This window comes from Cibotium barometz, chromosome 12 (genome assembly GCF_041138505.1).
Source record: "Cibotium barometz isolate CiBa-2024 chromosome 12, ASM4113850v1, whole genome shotgun sequence".
Lineage (NCBI taxonomy): Eukaryota > Viridiplantae > Streptophyta > Polypodiopsida > Cyatheales > Cibotiaceae > Cibotium > Cibotium barometz.
Window position 1 is genome coordinate 33917608 of NC_141057.1, and position 23369 is coordinate 33940976.

A 23369-nucleotide genomic window follows, 5' to 3' on the forward strand; every position below is an offset into this window, starting at 1 on the left:
GTCAAAACGATGTTAATTAATTGAAGTGGTTGATAAAATGCAATTGGATTAAAGCATTCACAAAGCTTGGTTATGTTACCAAGAATGATGCATTCATTGAACCCCCTTCTGTTACTATTCAAAATGTGTTGGCTTGTTTCAAGAGTGCTGAATTTCATATAGCAAGCTAAGAGATGCTAAAACTGGATTAAGTAATGTGTTTTAACAATTGCTTCCATCAAGGATTGGATTTCTTTGCCAAAGGCTTTACATCTCTGATCAAACATTTACATGAATTGAACAAGATCAGTCGTTCCATCGTACTTGCCCTTACATTAACAAATACTGACAATGCTAACTTGGCTGTCAAGAAGCTCATTAGCCAAATTAGTGTCCTTGATAAACTAAGATTCATATTGCAAATTTTCACTATTCCTTCAATAGTTTAATAAGGTGCTTTCTATTACTAGCCTTCACGTTCTCCCCCTTCCCTTTTCTCAAGTAGAAGCCACTTGAATGTGGATGAATGCATTTTTTTCCCAAGTAAAAGAAAAGTTTTTGATGCATGCATTTTTTCCCAAGTACTACACGATTTCTTAATGGACTAACCTCCATAAAAGAAGCCATTTTAATTTATACCAATGACCTCCATCAAAAGATGAAAACCTTTTGCAATATCACAATCATCAATGCTTATTGGCTCATTGAGTGAATTAGTTTTACTTCTTACTTAATATTCCTAAAAGTGCTATTTCTCTTGTCACATATGATATCCCTAAAAGTGCTATGTATCTAGCCATCACCAAGGGGCGGAGAGCATCATAGAATTATTGCAAATATTGAATTTGATCTTTGATATAAATACTCTAACAAAATTTACACAATCTTTGGCATATAAGTACTTTGACAACCATGACTTTAGCAAACTCACTCTTTCTAAAAAGAGGAAAATGGATGTTCTAACCTTTCTCTACAATTGGAAAATGGATGTTCTAACCTTTCTCAACAATTGATGTTCTAACCTTTCTCAACAATTGGAAAATGGATGTTCTAACCTTTCTCTAGCAAACTCACTCTTTCTAAAAAGAGGAAAACGGATATTCTAACCTTTCTCAACAATTCCTTGACATAAACACCATCATGGAAGTTGTTACACTATAATTGGAAACACAATTAGAAAAGCAAACCAAAGAGATACCAATGGGGAGATATGCATGCTTATCTATATGGTGCAAATCTGCATTTCCTAGGATACCAAATCCAATTCATCAAAACACTAAGTAAACTCTAACCATAATGATTAACCTCGCGAGTCCAAATTATCATTTAGAGTTACTGATGATCTATGCTTTGTTAACAACTACTCTTTTTTTAGGCCAAATAGCAAAAGAGAGGAAGATAATCCACTATGGATATATCCATTGGACATTATAACACTTAGGCCCACGTGTATTGCTCATGGTAGCACTACATTTCTCACTACACACTTTACACTTCTATCATGGAGACTATATTTCTCACTACATTCCTCAATTGCATAGAAGAAGGAGAAATTGCCAATAAAGAATGCCTCATTTATTCAGTTGGATAGTAATCGTGTCCTCGCACAGATTCTCTCATTGGGGTCTCAATGGGATGTTTATTTCCTGCACATAATACAACAACAGAAGCATGTTATCATAAGGAAAGGAGAGCATACCCTTGACTGAGCTTGGCCTTCCACAAAATCAGTCCACTTCCATCTTTTCTTGCACACTCCTTGTCAAAAACTAAGCTTTAGCCACATGCTAACATCCCATACTAGATTTGCTCTTGATATATTTTGCATCGGTGCCGTAAGCATCAATCCGAACACGTGGCATGCTGTACCAAACTATAATGTACTTATGTTGCTCATGTCCAGTATTGTGAGCTTAGACATATAGACTTCACTCTGCAGGCTCTTGTAAGATTCAAGGAAAACTTTACACACCTACACCATTCTTCCTCCTGAGTGAGCATGCATGTCAAGTCCAGGAACCAGCTATCCAATTGACACTCAAGCAAAACAAGTGTATATTTTAGCTCCTCAAATTTGAACCAATAATATAAAAGAAGGTGCTAACAACAAGTCTTTGCCCCCATCCTGCATTCCTTGCTCTAAGTTGTTACATGTCCCACCCCAAGCACATCCCCTAGTTACAAGCCTCAAAAGTACGATGATTGCTCATGTAAAATGTTCAAATGAGCTAGAATCCTTGCTGCATAATGCCGAGTTGTATTCGTTCCGTCTTGCGTCAAGGATATGAGAGGCATTTGAGCTGTGTTCCCATACTTCATCCTGTATCTTTCTTTCCTGAAGAACCTTTCCAGGATCCATACAGCACACTCTTGAACTCTTGGAGTGCCGGTTGTGAGCAATCTGACTATAGGACCTATACCTCTTGCTTCTGCAATAGCATCTGCACCTCTCTCCCAAAACTCATCATAAAAAAGAGTGGCAAGGGCACCCAAAGCTGCTTCAATGGCGGACTGTTCCTGCTCTTCCAAGGTTTGGATAAGAATGGGAATGGCTTGTGCCTTCACTAGACAAAAGGATTTTTCAACAGAGCAGATGCCGCCATGGACTTTGCAAACATCCTCTACTTGTGGAACTGAACAACAAAAACGTGCCGCCTTCTTTACACGGCAAGTCTGCTTCACTGTACTCTCGGAGAGCTGCCCAAGTGATGTGGCTGCTCTGCTCTTTGTCAATGGCGTACCTGACTTCAGCAAGTGCAGAAGCATAGGAATGACACCATACTCCGCTACAAGCTGCTGAAGTGGCAAGTTGGAAGGAAGCGTAAAACGCAACAGTACACCTGTGGCATTCTCCAAAAGCTCCTTCTTTATGGGCACATTGCTGGTAGCTTTCTGAAGGATTGCCATAATGACAGGAAGCAATCCTGCTTCCACCATCATTTCTGTGGTGCTCTTGTTATCTATAGGGATATTATGAAGTATGCCCATGACGGTTACTTTGGCATCCTCTTGGGAAGACTCCATCAACAACTTGACAAGAGACACTATTGGTTTCATGCCCATCTCTCTTGCCAGTGCCTCCCCACCCCCATCTTGTGTTAGCAAGTGAAGGAGATTCAAAGCATAGAGACACACCTCATTATTGGCATTGGCCATATAGAACCCTACAAGCAGCTCAACTGCCCCGGCTTCCCTCATCGCCATCCTCAAGCCTTGCGCAGCAGGTGGGCATGAGATGCCGATGAGAGCCCTGAGAAGCTGGCTTTGGATTCCTGGTCCGGTAAGATTCAATAGCGAAAGAAGTTGGTAGATGGTCTCATTGGGTTCTGAAACCTTCCCCAGCAAGTCCATAGTGCAATCACGTGACATGGTGGTGGCCACCGCAAGGTTAGCAAATACAACTGCTGCCTGCTCTTTTATAGTCATTAGCACTGACCTAGTAGTAAAGAGGAGCTCCAATAACAGCTTAATTACCCCGGCTTTGACCATAGAATCTCTGTTCTCAGGAAGTTTTGACAGGTTTTGAAGAGCTCCAAGGGCTGCAGATTTAAACTCCAAGTTCCCTTCTGATACCATCTTTACGAGAGGGAGCAATACTCCCAGCTGAACCAATACCCCCCTGCTTTGATCTGTTAACTCCATTCGAGACAAGGCATTGGCCATAATGATCTGTGTCATATCTGAGCCTGCACCCCACATATAAAGCAGCATATAAGTAATCGATTCAAAGTTCAAATATCCTCAGAACAATGCCACATGAGGCATACAAACATTCAAGCATCAAAGAAGCGAGCATGCATCCATCATGCATCTGAAACAAAATAATTAAGGTAAGACTAATTAGCAATCTTAAAGTTGCTAAGGTCAATTAATGACCTTGGCAAGTATACTAACAAAATGCTGTGGATGCCTTCCAACACAATCAACACCGTCAGCATGCATGCAAATGAATGAGAGCAAACGCTTTATGAAGAGCTCTGTACTTCTTGTGATGGGTGGTCTGCTTTAAGAGATGAGACCTGCCATTAAACCCACCAGGGCAGCATGTCAGGACCCACTTCAACAGTTCACCTTCATGTTTGGTGGCAGCCAACAAAGCTCATGCATGCTGGTAACATGCATCAGGATGCCCATGTCGCACAGCAGAGTTAGGGTAAGGGTTAGGGTATAGCAGAGTCTTAACCTTTTGTGGCCCCTATACTGTCAAGGGAAAGAGGCATTGAGTGAAGGTGAGGTTAAAGACATACATAGGTAGATCAAAATTTAGGTACACATCAATCATGGGTTTCCAAGTTAGGGGGATTGGCCTATAAGAATAAGAGGTTGGGAACAAGAGAAACAAGATGTGCAGCAACAAGGTTAGTGAGCAGCCACTTTGAGTAGGCTTTTGCCACCCATAGGCAACCAAAAGCAGCCCCAGCCAGGATTCCAAGCCTTAGCAGGAACTGGGCATGTGAACAGCCCTTGAGTGTGGGGAAAAGGGGATCTTCTTCCATATATGCTGGCCAATCAGCAGACTGGGGGGTAAATGGGTTGTAAATAGTCCCTCCCAGTATGCTGGCCAATCAGCAGACTGGGCTGTAAATAGTCCCCCCAGTCCCCATGTGAACATTGATTCCTACAGCAGCCCACAGTAGCCCCTCTTGAGCACATTATCCATTCACTTTTTTCCTACAGCCAATCTAAATCATATTTGCCTTTGCACTCTATCAAGACGAGGGGTTTACAAGGTGGCTTACAATTACTTCATTCAAGAGTTCAAATATGTTATCCCCCGTCTTTTTGCCAAAGAGGTATGAGATTTGTGTCCATCCTGTTAGCACATTCATCCCCAGTTTCTGCCCATGTCTAGTGTCCTTTTGATCCCTTTTGCATGGCCCTTGATTGTGGGCTGGCCACCCTTATTTTATATATTTTTCTGGGATTTTTTCCCAGCCTGGATGCCTTTTTTCCAGTTGGCAAGCTTCAGATGCCCAGTCGGCCAGCTTCAGCATTTCCAGTCAGCCAGCTCTCCCCAAATAGGTGGGCTGGCCTCTCAGTTTTGTATCTTGCCTAGTCTATCTTTTGCTCCCTCACTTATGAGACTACTTCTGTCTCTTGCTTGGGACTGTATCACTTCAGTATATTCAGCATAGATGCTCCATATCTCTCTCTCTCTTGCACTCTCTACTCAGCACACTCTAGTGCTTATTTGCTTCCGCTCTGTGAACTCTTTCATGGTATCATCGCTCCCGGTTCAGCGATTCCCTATGCTGTCCCAGATTCAGCCCTATTTACAGCCCCTTCACCTCTGCGTTTTTCTCAGATTTGCAGCCCTCTGGTTGCTGCGTTTTCTGGACAGCCTCTTCTGATTGCTTTCCCTTCAGTTTGGCTTCATCACTTACAGCCAGAAGGTAATTTTCTCATCAGCATTTTACTTCTACTTGGAGTTTGGATCTAGGCGGCCTGTTTTTTTCAAGACAACAGCCCCTCTTTGGCTGCGTTTTCCTCTCCGGTGGACATTCCCTTTTGCAGAGGGGGTTTTGTAGTGGTTCGGGCTCTGGTGGCAACCTTGGTACCTATGGTGGACACTACTTCTTCTGAGATTGTGCGTTTTTTTTCTTGAGAGCCCAAGCTACAGTCCTTGTTGATGCCTTTCCCTCTTGCACCCTCTTACTGCATATTCCCAAGCCCTGTGTGGCTGCCTTTTCTCTCTATATCAAATCTGCATTTTTTGCTTCCCTCTTCTGGTGGCCTCAAGGTTGGAGGTACAGTGGACAGAAGCTTCTGCGTTTTTTGCTACAGGAGGATTTTCGGGTGCTGTCCAGCCTCTTAGGGCTGCATTTTTGGTGGGAGGAAGGGACCTACATCAGCGTTTTCTGATTTGGACAGCTTTTTCTCTTATGAGGTTTGGTCCTATTGGTTGGATCAATGATGACAGCTTCAGATTTGGCTCCCGTACCACTTTCTTGTTATTTCCTAGATGAGGCAGACAAGTTGGATGGTGGTAACTTTCAATCATGGAAGTTGCAGGTTACTTCTATTCTCAAGGAGTATGGTTTGATGGAGTTTCTCTCGTACAAGAATCGGTGCTTGCCGGACCTTGCCTCTGCAGAGGATGTGTGTTGGTGGAGAAAGACTGAAGGACAGATCTATGGCTTTCTTCTCCTAAATTGTCAGGATTCGGTTCTTCGACACTTCATCTATGCTCCTGATGATGCTTCTACTTTCTATGTGTGGCAGTTGCTTTGTGACCTGTATGGTGATGCCAATGATCGGCATATGGTTTCTACTTCTGGGTGCTATGCAACCAGTGATATTGTGGATACTTCTTTTGGGATGTTCCTGTAGCAAACGATAGTGGGCCAGTTTTGCTCACTGCATCTGAGGAGTTTTTTTCTCTTGTTGCCTTGCCTTCAGTTTCTGTGCATACTTCTCCTTGCCAAGATGATATATTTGGTAATGTTTCTGAGGAAGATAGTGGGCTATCTTTGCTCATAGCTTCTAAGGGAAATTTGTCTCCTATTGCTTCGCCTCCGATGCTTTCTTTGACAACCAGTGATGACTAGGATGTGTTGCTGGTCCCTTTGCCTTCTATGGAGGAGCCTGCTTCTACGCTGTGTGATGCTATTGAGGAGGCTACTACTACTTTAGTTACCACTACTATGAATGTTTTCCCTTACTCTGTGTGAGGATTCTGGATTGTGGTCAGGTGTGTCCGTGACCGTGCCTGGGACACAGTGGTACTTCCAAGGTTTGAAGGATTGGGATTTGGATTTGGTTGGGCTTGTGGAGTTCCAACATCAGTTTTCAAGAGGGGGCAGTTGAGTTCTTACATCTAGTGATGCCGACCTTCGAGGAGGATGCTATTGTACAGCATTTGGCTACTCTTGGTACAGAGTGGGAGCAGATGGACTCTATTTCTTTTGGGGATGTTATCTTCTTGGAGCTACAGGCTTCTAGGGATTTCTGTGGCACTGTGTTTACATTTGGATTTGGCACCGATATTTGGAGCAGCACGACGTAGCCTAAATGGTTGTTTTCTTCTAGAGGAGCAGTGTATCTGGCAGCTTGTTCTGTTGCTTTTGTAGCTGAGTTGCTATGGAGATTGCTTGTGGAGCTTTCCTGGTACCTGTTGTTGCTACATTCTTTTGTCTTTGACAAAGGATGACTTCTTCGGCTTCTCGGAGTATGTTGAGCATCTGGTGCTGAGAGGGGGTGTTAGCACATTCATCCCCAGTTTCTGCCCCGGTCTGGTGTCCTTTTGATCCCTTTTGCATGGCCCTTGATTGTGAGTTGGCCACCCTTATTTTACATATTTTTCTGGGATTTTTTCCCAGCCTGGATGCCTTTTTTCCAGTCGGCCAACTCTCCCCACCTATGAATAGGTGGGCTGGCCTCTCAGTTTTGTATCTTGCCTAGTCTATCTTTTGCTCCCTCATTTATGAGACTACTTCTGTCTCTTGCTTGGGACTGTATCACTTCAGTATGTTCAGCATAGTTGCTCCATCTCTCTCTCTCTCATAGTTGCTCCATCTCTCTCTCTTGCACTCTCTACTTAGCACACTCTAGTGCTATTTGCTTCCGCTCTGTGCACTCTTTCACATCCTAGTGGGCTTTGTATCTAAGGCTTTCTTACCCATGTCATGGGTGATGAATGAAAAACAATGCTACTCCATCTCCATGCTGCTGCAATTTTCAGAGATATCTTAAAATCGCTCGCATGTGGCACTACCCTAAGTTGTCAAATAGGTACTATGGTCCTTTCCAGGTGACAAAACAGATAAATGATGTTGCATTTATCAAACTGATCACTGATCACACTGGAAGATAGTGTGGAAAACAATGCCATGTGTCCCCTGACTTGGCCTAGGTGGGAAGAGCTGGCCGACTGGAAAAAAGGCATCCAGGCTGGGAAAAATCCCATAAAAATATATAAAATAAGGGTGGCCAGCCCACAATCAAGGGCCATGCAAAAGGGACCAAAAGGACACCAAACATGGGCAGAAACTAGGAATGAATCTACTAACACCCCCTCTCAGCACCAGATGCTCAACATACTCCAAGAAACCGAAGAAGTCATCCTCTATCAAAGCAAAAGAATGTAGCAACAACATGTACCAAGAAAGCTCCACAAGCAATCTCCACAGCAACTCAGCTACAAAAGCAACAAAACAAGCTGCCAGGTACACTGCTCCTCTAAAAGAAAACAACCATGTAGGCTGCATCATGCTGCTCCAAATATCGGTGCCAAACCCAAATGTAAACACATTGCCACAAAAATCCCTAGAAGCCTATAGCTCCAAGAAGATAATACCCTCAAAAGAATGAAGGGAGAGAGTTAGGGTTTCATGTGGGAGACATACACAGAGAAGAAGGGAGAGAGAGAGAGAGAGACATATGTGGGGATAAGTCAACTCAAGGTATGAGTGTGTGACTCCTCTATCACACATGTATATTTGCTCTAGTACACATAGTGCACTTAGTACATTAAAAGTACTAAGTGTACTATGTACTATAAAACTCATGGGCTAGTACACACTATAAGGGTGGGCATTATGCCTTTACCCCAACAACCTCCCACTTAAAGGCAAAGTGCCCTTAAATGAAGGAAAAGAAAAAATCAGCATGTACATGATAATATACAAGGCCATATCAAGGCTGAAACTGGCCTCATTCAATGCCCATCAAGTGTCTACAATGAGCAAACCGCTCTGGAGGCAAACTCTTTGTCAACAGATCAGCCGGGTTGTCATCCGTATGAATCTTGACAAGCTAAATTTGCTTGTTCTCTATCACCTCTCTAATAAAGTGATACTTCACATCCACATGCTTCGTCTTTGCATGAAAGACAGGGTTCTTTGCCATCTGGATGGCACTCTGGCTGTCACAATGCAACAATGGAATATCCCCTGTATAACCCAAATCAACCACTAACCGAGATAGCCATAATGCCTCCTTGCAAGCCTCTGTGGCTGCAATATACTCGGCCTTTGTAGTAGATAAGGCAGTGCACTTCTGCATCCTGGATATCCATGACACAGCACCTCCTGTGAATGTAAACACATAACCGGTAGTAGACTTCCGGTTATCTGGATGACCAGCATAATCCGAATCCGTGTAACCATGCACTAATGCATCCTGTTTGCCAAAGCATATGCACATATCCTGTATGCCCTTGAGGTATCTCATGACACCTTTCACTGCTTCCCAATGCTCTTGCCAGGTTTGGCCATGTATCTAGAAACCACTCCCACTGCAAATGCAATGTCCGGCCTCGTAGCAACCATGGCATACATGAGACTGCCACAAGCTGAAGCATACGGAATCTTGGCCATGTCAGCCCTGTCACTGTCCGACTGTGGGTTGTCCATAGCACTGAGTTTCACATATGGAGGCAAAGGAATACTAGTCTTCTTCCCCCCATCCATATTGAACCTCTCCAAAACTTTGCCAATGTATTCCTTCTGAGACAAATACAACACATGCTGATTTCTGTCCCGAAGTATCCGCATACCAAAAATGTGATTTGCATCACCCAAATCCTTCATATCAAAGGTTTGATGCAGCCTCTTCTTCAAGGCATCCATCTCTTTACGAGATTTCCCGGCAATCAACATATCATCAACATACAAGATGAGGATCAATAGACTGCCATCCAAAGCTTTCTTGGTGTATAAGCAGTGATCTATCTTCTCCTAAAATCCTGGGATTTCATGAATGTATCAAATTTATGATACCATTCCCTTGGTGCCTGTTTGAGCCCATAAAGACTCTTTTTCAGCTTGCATACAAGCTTCTCCTTTCCATTCACTGCATAACCCTCTGGCTATTGCATATATATCTCCTCATGGAGATCACCGTGAAGAAAAGCAGTCTTCACATCCATCTGAATCAAATCCAGATCATCATGAGCAACCAAAGCTAATACAGCTCTAAGTGTGGTCATTTTGACCACTGGAGAGAAGATCTCATCAAAGTCCACACCATATTCCTGCTTGAAGCCCTTAGCCACTAACCTGGCTTTGTATCTTGGCTTTGCATCAGCCTGTAAACCCACTTGCATGGCAAAACCTTCTTGCCTGTAGGCAAATGCACCAACTTCCATGTTCCATTTTTGTGTAGAGAATCCATCTCTGACTTCATAGCACGCTCCCAAAGAGCCTTGTCTGCCCTCTGTAAAGCCTCCTTATAACAAGAGGGCTCCCCACAGTCAGAGCATCAAGTAGTCAACCCCTGGAACAAACCTGTCAGGGGCTCTGGAGGGTCTTGTGGACCTCCGTACCCAATGACCATCATTTGCAGGTTGCTGTCCAGCCTGCATATCACCTATTGGTGGCTCCTGTTCCATGCCATAAGGTTGAAAAATCATGCCCGGTATCTCCTCTAACTGTGGGATATCCATAGGGATATCTTCTGCCATCTCTGGCTGTCCATTTGGACCATTTTCAGCACCATTTAAGGGCTGGTTTTGATGCTGTAATGGCTGATTTACAGCCCTTTGTTGTTGTCCATGATGTCCATCATCATCAAAGATGACTCTACCAGGCTCCTGTTGCCTTGCAGGCTCCTTATACATGCATGTTTCATCAAAAATGACATCATTGCTGCGTATAATCTTTCTATTCACTGGATCCCAAAGTCTATACCCCATTTCACCTCTGTCACCATATCCTAGGAATATGCATTTGTGAGACTTAGGATCAAGTTTGGTGTGCATTTCCCTGCGTATGTGCACGTACGCAACGCAACCAAACACTCTCAAGTGCTTGTAGGACGGAGGCTTCCCTGTCCATACTTCTTCGGGCACTTTCCCACCAAGCCTCGTGTTAGGTGACCTGTTTATAAGATGAACGGCTGTCATAACAGCTTCAGCCCAAAAACCATAAGGTAACGCAGCATGTGACAACATAGAACGGACCTTCTCCTGAATGGTCCTGTTCATCCTCTCTGCTGTCCCGTTTTGTGGAGGATCATAAGGAGTAGAGAGCTCCCTCTTGATGCCTTAAGCATCACAAAAGTCCTGAAACTGTTTGGACATATACTCTCCACCATTGTCGGAACGCAAAGCCTTCAGTGTTTTGCCAGTTTGATTCTCAACATGAGCAACAAACTTCTCAAACACTGAGAATGTATCACTCTTCAAACGAAGAGGATAAATCCACACCTTACGTGTGGCATCATCTATAAAAGACACAAAATATTTTGCCCCTCCCAAAGAAAGCTGAGGCATCTCACATACGTCTGTATGCACAAGCTCTAACTGAGCATCTTTCTGTCCAAGAGCTTTCTTGTGGGGGCACTGGAGTTGCCTGCCATATATACAATGCTCACAAAACTGAAAACTTGAAAACTTTAGAGAAGGCAAGTAACCAAAACGAGACAATTGCTCCATTCCTTTGACACTCATGTGTCCCAACCGGCTATGCCACATAGAAATTTCCGGCAGCTCGGTTGCATTTACATTAGCATGGTGACAAACACCAGCATGCATGAAGTAAAGAGTGTCCACCTTAGAGCCTCTGGCAACAACCAGTGAGCCCTTACTAATCTTCCACTTTCCACGACCAAATGTGGTAACATAATCAGCATCATCAAGCTGTCCAGTAGAAAGCAGGTTCTTCTTGATCTCAGGCACATGCCTGACATCATGGAGCATAAGCTGTGAGCCATCTGAAAACACAAGCCTCACATCACCTCTGCCAAGAATCTTGCATGCATGGTTGTCACCCAAATAAACTACTCCTTCATTGCCAGCAGTATACCTGACAAACAAGTCTCTGCAACCTGTGACATGAAAGGAGGCACCTGAATCAATGATCCATGAGTGCATACCATGACCATCTCCTGCAAGAAGTGAATGGGCATCAAGTGAAGACGTGAATAGGACTTCATCCTCACTGTCACCTGCATGTGACACATTGACTTCTTCAATCTTGACTCCACTTTTGCCCTTTGGCTTTGCATCTTTGGCTTCATCTTTGTCTTTGTCTTTTACTTTGCCCTTTTCCTTTTGATCATTCTTCCATTTGTAGCATTGCTTTTTGATATGTCCCTTCTTGCCACAATAATGACATTCCAAGTCCTTTTTGGAGCGGGACTTGCTCCTTCCCCGTTCTTGGCTTTTACCCCTTTGCTGGGATCTCCCATGTGCATTCATTGCATTGGACTTTCCAACAGAGTTGTTCTTCCTGTTCATCTCCTCTTGAAGGAGAGCACCCTCCACATCTGCATATGACAGCATAGCATTTGAATTGCTAGTGGCTGTCCTGAATGTGTCCCAACTCTCTGGCAAAGTGCATAAGAGAAAGGTGGCTTTGAACTCATCGTCCATTGCCAACTTTTGATTGATGACCTGGCTGACATACCATTAAACTCATTTAGATGGGCTGTCATAGACGCCCCTTCCTTCATTTGAAGACCTATGAGTTTCTTCAACCAATACACTTTGCTTGAGGCACTTTGCTGGGCATACAAGTCCTGCAATCTTTGCCACATTCCCCAAGCTGTCTTCTCTTCACGTATGCTGAAAAGTAAAGTGTCTGACACAGACAACATGATGGTGGATCTTGCTAGCTGACCATTCTTCAGCAGTAAGAGAAGCGGGCATTACACCCCTTTCTTTGATGGGCTTGTGCTGCTTCTTCTGGAGCAACACATTATAGCACTGGGTTTGCCAAATGTTATAATTATGTGAGCCTTCAAGCTTTTTGATGTGAAGCAATGAAGCGCTCTCACCTGTGGTTGCCATACCAATATGCAACCTTTGTCAATGCCTGACTCCCTGCAAGATGTGCAAACACTGCACCAAAGCACACAAAGTGCTCATAGTTGTTCTCCCAAAGTTTATCTCCTATTGCAGAAGCACAAATGCAACTCTCCTCTCACTGAATGTGATAAAATCACCAAAATCTGGTTGCTGCAGATTTAGGACAGCACCTTAGATGTGCTCTGTTCCCCTTCCAAAGTACTGTACAACAGTACTAAGTGCTCACCAATGATGTACCAAATCAGTACCGGCAAGTACAGCAGCTGAAAATGAGCCTTTTCCTCACTCAAATCAATGTATAGCCATGCCAAAACTTGTACAAAGTTGTACCAAATCTGTACCAGCAAGTACAACAGCGATAAATGCTCTCCTGGTTGTCCAAATGAGTGAAAATCAGACCTTGACAGTCCTCACTACTGCATACAACAGTCCCGGACAGAAATTGAGCAAAAGCTCCTTGATTGCAAGTGGATTTCTGAGGGTTCAAGGCATAAAAGTCTTCCCTGCTGCTTTGCCAAGCTCAACAAGCATAAAATCTTGAAAAGCCCCTTGATTCAAGATCAATTTTTGATCATACATGGTACATTAACGCACATGAAGGCATCCAGAGTCTTCACAATGCTTCCCCTGGCCACATATACATCCAATACATAAAAGCCCCTTGATTTACAGGCACATTGAGTGCTTGAAAGGCATCAACACATTGCCCAAAGCATCAAATGCCAGTGCCTGCATGCAAATCAACCCAATTGGCACAAAAGCCCTTTGATCTGCACTCCAATTTCCTGCAATTTTGCCCGAATGTGAGATTGCTCACATCATACAGCATGTATGAATGCCCAATGGCACAATTACATCAAAAGCCCCAAATTTTGACATCCAATTTCCTGCAAATTGATCCTGAATGTGACCAATGTCACCCAATGTTGCCAATTTTGCTAAAAAATTGAGCAATTTGGACCTGTACCTGCTCAATTGATGATTGTACCTGCTCAATTGCAAACCCCAAAAAAATTGAAGCAAATACCTCGTACAAATTTCTGATTTCTGTTGGGCAGCACTCAGGGAAACCGTTAGTCTGAAGCCTTGTTTCTCTCTCTGTTTGAAGCCTTGTTTCTCTCTCTGTTGGAGGGAGTGATTGTGACAAGCGATTAGCAGATGGCTATGGCCGACAGCTGATGAACACTGCTGAGATGAGATGCAAAGGAGGGCGCAGCTTAGCGGTAAAAGAGATCGATGCAGCTAGTCAAAGGCGAGGTCAGCAAGTCGACTAGGTGTTGACGGGCAGATTTGGATGCCTTTGTAAGGTCTCGGGAGCAAAGCCGACAGCTGAGCAAAATTGTCGACTACAGAGTTTGAGGTGGCGAAAGAGAGTGCGAAGGCTAAGCTTTGAAGCACAGTCTTTCCGTTGTCACAGTCATCTACGGGCTGTAACCAGGTGCACGTGGGTGAGCAATCAATTCGTTGGATAGTCGGCTGCTGTTGCAGAAGGAGACGGAGATTGGCCTTAAGCAGGTAGGCGAAGGCTTGCTACCCTCATGGCAGAGTAGCAGCATCTGCAATCGATTCGTTGGAGACAGTGCGCAAGGAAGCGTAGCAGCACGTCATCAAATCAGAAGTAGTCACAGGCGTGCTGAATCAGCAGTAGCACTAGTCTCAGTGAACAGTGATTTCCAAGCTCTGCACCCTTGAGAACAAAACCCTAAAACCAGAGCTCTGATACCAGTTGTTGAAGGGAGAGAGTTAGGGTTTCATGTGGGAGACATACACAGAGAAGAAGGGAGAGAGAGAGAGAGACATATGTGGGGATAAGTCAACTCAAGGTATGAGTGTGTGACTCCCCTATCACACATGTATATTTGCTCTAGTACACATAGTGCACTTAGTACATTAAAAGTACTTAGTGTACTATGTACTATAAAACTCATGGGCTAGTACACACTATAAGGGTGGGCATAATGCCTTTACCCCAACAAAGAAAAGAGTCCATCTGCTCTAGCTATGTACCAAGAGTAGCCAAATGCTGTACAATAGCATCCTCCTCGAAGGTCGGCATCGCCAGATGTAGGAACTCAACTACCCCCTCTGAAAACTGATATCGGGACTCCACAGGCCCAACCAAATCCAAGTCCCAATCCTTCAAGTCCTGGAAGTACCACTGTGCCTCAGGCATGGTCTCACGGACACACCTGACCACAATCCCGAATCCTCACATAGAGTAAGGAAAATAGGAACATTCACAGTAGTGGTAACTGAAGTAGTAGTAGCCTCCTCAATAGCATCACACAGCGTAGAAGCAGGCTCCTCCATAGAAGGCAAAGGGACCAACAACACATCCTGGTTACTGGTTGACGAAGAAAGAGTCAGAGGCGAAGCAATATGAGACAAATCCCCCTCAAAAGTAGAAGCTATGAGCAAAGATAGTCCACTGTCTTCCTCAAAAACATTACCAGAGAAATCATCCTGGCAAGGAGAAGTATGCACAAAAACTGAAGGCACAAAAACTGGAGAAACAAACTCCTCAGATGCACTGAGCAAAACTGGCCCACTATCCTTCGCTGCAAGAACATCTCCAAAAGAAGTATCCATAAGATCACTGGCTGCATAGCACCCAGAAGTAGAAACAATATGCCGATCACTGGCATTACCATACATGTCACAAAGCAACTGCCACACAAAGAAAGTAGAAGCATCATCAGGAGCATAGATGAAGTGTTGAAGAACCGAATCCTGACGATTCAGGAGAAGAAAGCCATAGATCTGTCCGTCAGTCTTCCTCCACCGACACACATTCTCCGCAGAGGCAAGGTCCGGCAAGCACTGATTCTTGTATGAGATAAACTCCATCAAACCATACTTCCTGAGAATAGAAGTAACCTGCAACTTCCATGACTGAAAGTTACCACCATCCAACTTGTCTACCTCATCTAGGAAATAACAAGAAAGTGGTACGGGAGCCAAATCTGAAGCTGTCATCATTGATCCAATCAATAGGACCAAACCTCATAAGATAAAAAACTGTCCAAATCAGAAAACGCTGATGTAGGTCCCTTCCTCCCATCAAAACCGCAGTCCTAAGAGGCTAGACAGCACCCGAAAAATCCTGTTGTAGAAGCAAAAAACGCGTCTTCTTCTTTCAGCCCTAAACACCTCTTAGAACATGCTGATGCAAAAACGCAAACAGAAGAGAGAGTAGAGAGAGAGAGATAGCTGGAAATTCTGTATTTCATATGGTACAAAAAGGTACATAGATTCTTGCAGCCATGGGCTGCCTTCCATGAAAAGGTGGAAACACCCAAAACAGTTCCAAATCCTAGACCCACTCCATAAGCGAGTGAATGAATCTAACTATGAGCATTGCGACCTGTTCTCCATGCAGCTGACAGCAGCTTCTTGCACTTCTATGCAGACGACAAGTCTTCCTTGTCCTTCTCCTAGTCCAACACTTGCAAAATCTGCACTTCATGCTCCAAAATCCCTGGTTCTAATCTCTTTTTCTGGCTGCCCCTTCAGGACTAGCTTCAGGACATGTCCATGGGCAAAACCTTTGCACATGACACATCCAGTTGAGTCCTTTCGGTGGATCCCTAGAGGCACCTCGGTCAGATACCTCGGGTGTCAGGTAGGAATTGTCATCTCAGCTGAGCAGCAGCTAGCCCCCCTTCTTCCAAGCATTCGGAAGAAGCTTTTATATTGGAGCACAACCCACCTCTCCCTCGTCCGCCGCATGATCGTGGCCAACCATGTGCTCCTGGCCACCATGTGGTACACCGTACATCACTTCTTGTTGGGCATTCTCTAGAGGTTGCATGGGTCAGGTACAATGGCTGATCTATAATTTTTTGTGGGCCGGCTGACCGGCTCGACCCAAGGTGGCCTGAAGAGAGTGATTAGTCAGCTGCGGACATGTGGAGGATTGGGCATCATAGACCTAGTGGTGCAAAGCCAGGCCCTGCTAGGTAAGTTGATCGTCAGAGGCCTGGTACCTAGTAGGTAGCAATGGAAGGCTTTTCTGATGGATCAAATCTCGGCCCGGACCCCCTCACTTGGCGGCCCCCTGGACTCCCAGTGTATGATGGATCTTCATGGAGGCCGGACGCCCAATCCTAAGGACTGAGCACCGCCTTCGAAGACAGATTTGTAGTTTGATGAGAGCTTGGGATCACCTCTAGCCCTCTAGCAGCTCCCCCTAGCCTTGGACAAGGAGAGACTCCACCAGCCGAAACCTCTTCTTCAGGATGCCCAGCGGTCACCCTCTTCTTCACTTTGTTGGCGGCTCACTTCAGAGGGTCCTGATCATTGGATTCCATGAGCACTGTTGGCACATTGACCCTCGCCCAACACAGGTAGTTCGCGACATGTCCTGGAGACTCTCTAGGAGGGCCGACCCTTGATGCAGATTGATTGGTATTATTAACCATAAGCCTTAGCCGCCTATTATCAGCCTGCTTCCTCTAATCTCAGGGCTCCCCTACCTTGCTAGATTAGACCACTAATCCTGAAGATTAGTACTAGGTACGTAACAATGTGCATGTGGCTCACATAGTTGATGCACGTGACATCTCCGCCTACTAAACTTGAAGCAAAGGGGAACATGATTCACCTTTGCTCCACATTAAATATGAGCCAACTATAGGCTCAAGTTGCTCTCTTTCAGCGGAAATCACTGCATAACTCGTCTTATTCCCCACTAAAGTGACCTCGGAGAATGAAAACTGATGAACCTGGACTATTAATGTTGCCAATAATTGTGGGGTCTGCTCGATCTCGAAAACTCATTCCTGAATTTGCGGTGACTCTGCAGAAACTGACAACAATATCTCTAATCCAAACTCTCGGACAATTTTAGGTCCTTGAAGCTCTCCAACTTGTAAGTAAACCCCTTCATCGACAGCTTCCAGTTCGACTGCTGGGAAAACTCACTTCTATTGAGTTTCAAGCATTGGTGCACTAACCACTGCTAAACCCCTTCTTCGACAACTTCCAGTCTGACTGCTGTGGGGGAAACTCACTCCTATTGAGTTTCAACCATTAGTGCATTTACCACTACTGTGCTTTTGTTGACTGTGTCTTCTTTTGCTAACACTATTGTGTGGTCTCTAAAAAGCTGCTCACATGTTCTCCCATCTTCTCGTCGGTATTGAGCTTTACAATCTTCATCTTCCTATCTGTATCGGCTTCATGTTCTTCGCATTCCCAATGGTTATGGGCTGCACGTTCTGCTCGGGCAGCTTTTAGTGTTTCCTGTGCTTCACGAGGGGCCTCCCAGCTTCTTTGCCTAGACAGTACTACTACTTGGGCCTCCTAGCGGGCCACAAAACCTACCCAAAATCCTACTGACCATGTTCACGTGGCACTCACATGGGTGATGCACATGACAATGGGTTGTTGTGGGTCTGTGAGATGTCCTCAGACAAGTCCACGTCGGGCAGCTTTCTTTGCCCGGGTTGTGATAGGATGTCTTGTGGCAGAGGTCTGTCAAGGTATCCTCAAGTTAAGTGTCCTCTTCTCCTCATTATCTGACTCTTTAACTCAGCTTTTCCCAACATTTTGTGTTGTATGTGATTGCCACTAAGACAAAGCTTGAATACAGATGGTTTGATCCACTTGATTTTATGGATATGCACTCCCATGCTTCATGGTATTCCTCATCCTTATACTGTCCCTCCGGTACACTTCCCACTTGGGTTTGAAGGGACACTCACTCACTTCATCTCCCTTCCCCAGCTTCATATTGTGACTTCAGTATTAGTTTGCAAACTCTTTTCCTCTTCCTTGATCTTGGTTACAATCTACTCCACCTAGTGGGTCTCAGTCTCCATGCTTGGGTTAGAATATATTGCTGCAAAATGGTCTCTTTGATGTGAAGCCATCCTTGAGTGACACATTCTCCTGTTGGAGCGTGTCATGCATAAATAATGCCACATACACTTGATTTTCATACTCTATGACTCGATGAAGAAGAGCAATACCCGTCTCAATAGGCAGTGAAAGGGCCCTCTTACACCCAAGGATATATCGAGTGCAGTAGCATGCTGTCTTCAGATAACAACTGCTTGTCTGTTTGTGAGTAGGAATCTGGTTCTGAGTTTGAGGCGTCTTGTCTCAATCAAAAAGATAGCAGCCTCAATCCTGACTCCAACAGATGGTTGTGGAGCTTCCATATGAAGGGTCGCAAGTGGACAGACCTGGATAGAAACATGAAATTTTCTGGAGACTCGACCTGATCCTATTGTCAGTAAAGTGCATTTCTCTCTAGTCCACTTCCAACTATCCTCAATAACCTGGAAGAAGGAATACACGAGTCTCTGCAACTCGTTAGAGGTCTTGTTTGCACTAAAGATCACACCTCTGAGCCGTCTCATCTCAAGGAGGACGTTTTTGGTCAGGATGACAAAGGCCGTAGTGGTATTGGCCTTGAACCTCATAATAGATAGGACATTTGAAAAGGTAGTTCTCCTCTATCTCTAGCTCCCCAATCTCACAAAACTGGCAGATGCTGCAGGCAACCCATGAATGTGGGTCTCAGCATAGCTCTGTCTCTCTAACCTGGCATATGGCAACCCTCATTGCATGAGACATGTGTCTCCTTAAGTACTCTGGCTGCTGAACGAAACCATTAGCGAAAATGTGCAAGAAATGATCCCTGTAGAATTACATCTTCGTTAGAAAATGCACTGGCTCAATCCAAGTCCAGAACATTTGTAGCTGCAGGATGTCCATCCATATAACCTAATCAAGATGGAGAGATGGATAGCATGGTCATCAAGGCTATACTGAAAAGGGGGTTAATTTTTTTATCTGGATCTTTTGAGATAGAACATCTTGCTGTCCTGTGATATTATTCTCGTCTGTGCTACGTGCATGAAAAATGCGAGTGCAATACAGGGAAGGTGATCTGCAGCTAGGGACCAAATGCAATAGAGGCATGTGATTGTCTGAAAGACCGCATCAACCTTGGGGTACCAAGGGAAAACCCATGAAATGTGATCCCTAAGTGCTCGATAAAAAGTGTGTGTATCTTTGGAGGATAAAATCTCCTCTACACATCTTCTAGCGTGAGATGATGCATTTTGAGCCTCTAGTAGCTTAGAAACTAAGAACTAACAGACTATCTTAATGAAACAAAATGGCTGGACTTCTATCTATTCTACCAGCCCTCTTCCTCTGAGCTGTGGGGTGGTAACTCATCTTTACGATTGTCTCCTAGGCTAGGCTGAACTATTCTTGGTGTCTAGCAGTTTAGCAAAACAGTCACCAAGGGCTATCAACCTCTAGACAAGGCACACAACTTCTGGAGGTCCACCTGAGAAAGAAAAGAAAGAAAGAATTAATGTATCCGGGGAGCGTGAAACAGCCCACTACACCAACAATGACATGATACGTGAGTACTTTGATGGAAGATACATAGGGCATCCCCTATAACACCTAAAGAAAGAATAATGTAGACGAAAAATGAGTGTATAGAGAGAAGAAGAAGAAGAAGAAGAGAGAGAGAGAGAGAGAGAGAGAGAGAGAGAGAGAGAGAGAGAGAGAGAATGTTGACATTGAAGATGTAGCCTGCCATACCATCCAATAGAGAGCTAACACTGAACATGTGGTGACACAAGTCCAGATTATATGCAACAAGAAATTCTTGTGGTTGTTCCAGAATGTGAAAATACACAAGACTACCTTCATTCAAGTGTTGGACTAGAGGCTTGAAATAATTGGCTTCTGCCATGAGAACCACATTCTGCTCCTTGCTCTTTGAGAGATTTTCCAGGACCAATCGTGCATCTTCGGCAACCTGTTGGATCTCACTGTTTGTCATGGTTACCAGGAGCAATATACAGCCTTGGACTTTGCTTAACAGCTTGCATAGTTTCCGCTCTTTGGAAAGCTCAAGAAGAAGGGCTACAGCTTGTCTCGACTCTGACGCTTCACGAGCTAGTGAGCGCACGGCAAGCGTAGCCACACCAGCTTCACAAATCCTTCCCTGCATGCAAACAATCCCCTACATTAGCTAAGGATCTGAATTTGAGCCCTCTATGCAAAAATTAGGTAGTCACCTTATTGTCAAGGTTGTCTTTCACTAGCATAGTCAAGGTTGCCAGTGTCTTCTTCCTGATACTGCTTTTGCTTGATTTCAAAAGCTTTATCAAGATAGGTACCAAGCCCTCAGCTGCAATCCAATGCCGATGGATTGATTTCGCTTCACACAGCCCATAAAGCTCCTCTAAGGTGGCAAACACAACCTCTTCATTTTCACTGTTGAGTTTAGGTCCCATGGTTGTCAGCTGAATCACTATGTTTCTCTCCTTCCATTCATTTATAGAGCGCTTGAGAATCACATTGGGTTTTAGGTCCAAGTTTTCCATCTCCACAAAGCTCACTGGACATACTGTGTGCCCCTCTGCAAACCACTTCTGGATGGCCGCCCTTTCAAAAGTGTGTCCGGACACCACTTCCACTGGATCTTCCATCACCTCTTGTGTTATTGGACAAAAGAAGGATTGTAAAGGAGGAAAAGGATGTGTTCCTAAAGAGACTCTCTTATCCTGATACCGTTTCTCCCGTTCTTTGAGGGAGCTTGCAGCATCCGCCCAGCTGAGAAGTGCCGCAATTTGCTCTAACTGAAGGGCCTCCGCCTGATTCTTCTGAAGCTCTGCAGCCTCTTTCTCTTTCTTGAGCTGCTCAAGCTCCTTTTTAAGTGATAAAGGACTCAAATCAACTGCAAGAGCTTTGGCAATTTGCATCAGTAGATCATTTGAGAAGTTACTGCTCTCCCTGCGATCCCTGACGCCCGACTCGATCTTGTCAGCGATCTCTTCAACTATAAGGGCCGTCTTAAACTCGGCATCCTGCATCTCCCGCAGAAGAAGCATGGTTTTCTCTTTACAGTCACTGGAGAGGTCCAGATGGGCTAGAGGCATAAGGCTGAGTGCCCTGCCAATGTCACTAGTGATCTGCTGCATTTTCTTCATCAAGGACCGACAATTGATAAGAAGGTAAAATTTGCTTTTAGTTCTACATGAGTCTACAAGATCCTTGGCATTTTTGAGCTCCCGTTCAAGGGATTCTAAGGCATTCCTGACTGTGGGGGTATCCTCGACTCCTTTAAGCTGGAAATCAGTGAGGACAGGGTTCATCTTTTCAAGGTAGGAGGAAAGCTGTGCAAAGCTTTCCTTCTCAATCAGCACATCTCGGGCGGCATGGCCAGTCTCAGCAATTTGAACCACCATCCGCGACAGAAGCTCTGATATGGGGACAAGAACAACATTACCAAGTGCTACAGGGGGCATGCTGTTACCATACCAATCAGAATAACATGTAATTATAGACCACAAGCAAGACTAACTGAGCATGGAGGGTGTGAATTTCGACTCCAATCTACTCTAATCTTTTTACATTTCCTTGAAGCCAGCCCAAGAATTCCATGTAATCTTGATGCAGCATAAGCTTACATATTCCATATGCTCTCTTCAATCTCAGAGCAGAATTATGTGTCTCTTCATTCTCTGCACAAGATAACCCTCTTTTCCTTCAATAGTGCACAATTGGCTTTCAAATCCATGAACTCAAAACACGATGAGCCACATTTTCTTCCATGGAAACCCTAATATCCCATTAACACTCTTAATTTCAACTTTATGTGCCTCTTGGGAAGGTAATTTCTCACTTCAACAGGGAAGGAGCAACACTAACCTTGAGATGAGCAACAGCACAAGTTCTCAAACTTCCAATTGGGTGAGTGTGTTGGGCTAATTCGTGATCAAATTAAGTCTCTAAAGTTTGCTTGAATCTAAGCTTCCGCAGTGGGCAGAAATTGCATACAAAATTCAGTAGTATTGCATGTGGGCTTGATGGTGCTGCAAGCTAAACAAAGACATGCTGGGCGGTCACCTTTGATATTTTTGTGGGTTGTGGACGACTTAAATTTATTGTGGGACGTTGAACGGTGTCGACTTTTCAAGCATGAAAGCTCCAAAAGCGAGCGTGATGCAGAAACCCACAAAGTTACACATGGCTCGAGCGGAGAAGAGAACCCATAAAGGTACGGCGTTGAAAAGACGAATATTATTTAATATATTTAGTCCCCCAAAATTATTTTTCCGGGCCAATTTTCGTCCATTAAATTTTTTTACCCGGGATTTTCTCTCTCTTCTATTGAACATCTCTCATGTCTCCCTCACAAGGTCTCTCTCTCTCTCTCTCTCTCTCTCTCTCTCTCTCTCTCTCTCTCTCTCTCCCCGGATCATCTTCTGTTTTCTTTGCCCTAGTGGTGCGGCTAATTTACATTAATTGATTCTACCAATTCTACACCCCCACGCTGCTGCGGCATTGCCCCGACCCTTACGTTTTTGTCTTGTGGCTAGAGAAAGGAGATACAATTTTCTAGCCACATAGCTACAGCTCTCGAAATAGTGTGTGTTATAGTGTAGAGATTACACAATGAGGTGAATAATATGCAATGTATTCATAGTGAGCATATATTGTTTATTCACATTAAGCACACATATCTCTTTTTTCTTATTTTGATATAAGCGCTAAGAGAGTCACGTTATAAGGGGGCATCTATGCCGTCAAAATCACTTGCGACTTGCACCAGGCTCAACCACTGGGCATCTATGCCATCAAAATCACTTGCGACTTGCACCAG

General features: G+C 44.4%; 1 protein-coding gene across 3 annotated transcripts; it reads right to left on the reverse strand.

The window, feature by feature from the left end:
- Window positions 1-1260: 1260 nt before the first annotated feature.
- Window positions 1261-22732, reverse strand: LOC147633329 (U-box domain-containing protein 44-like). Of its 3 annotated transcripts, none has more exons than XM_086806384.1 (4): window positions 22415-22618; window positions 20779-21965; window positions 20402-20705; window positions 1261-3665 (listed from the first exon to the last, which is right to left on the reverse strand). In XM_086806384.1, the coding sequence occupies exons 2-4, from the start codon at window positions 21949-21951 to the stop codon at window positions 2167-2169; spliced, it is 2976 nt and encodes a 991-aa protein (XP_086662510.1). In that variant the 5' UTR covers window positions 21952-21965; window positions 22415-22618; the 3' UTR covers window positions 1261-2166. The 3 variants fall into 3 exon arrangements, with proteins under 3 accessions (XP_086662510.1, XP_086662509.1, XP_086662507.1); XM_086806383.1 differs by having other exon boundaries at window positions 20779-22227; window positions 22415-22616; XM_086806381.1 differs by having other exon boundaries at window positions 20779-22732.
- Window positions 22733-23369: the final 637 nt, after the last annotated feature.

Excerpts from the sequence above, each read along its gene's own strand:
- LOC147633329 (XM_086806381.1), bottom strand. The coding sequence starts at position 22,011 with ATGCCCCCTGTAGCACTTGGTAATGTTGTTCTTGTCCCCATATCAGAG. Across the intron at positions 20,706-20,778 it reads AAGACAACCTTGACAATAAG|GGAAGGATTTGTGAAGCTGG; the intron begins GTGACTACCTAA and ends GTTTGCATGCAG. Across the intron at positions 3,666-20,401 it reads AGTCCAACACTTGAATGAAG|GCTCAGATATGACACAGATC; the intron begins GTAGTCTTGTGT and ends TGTGGGGTGCAG.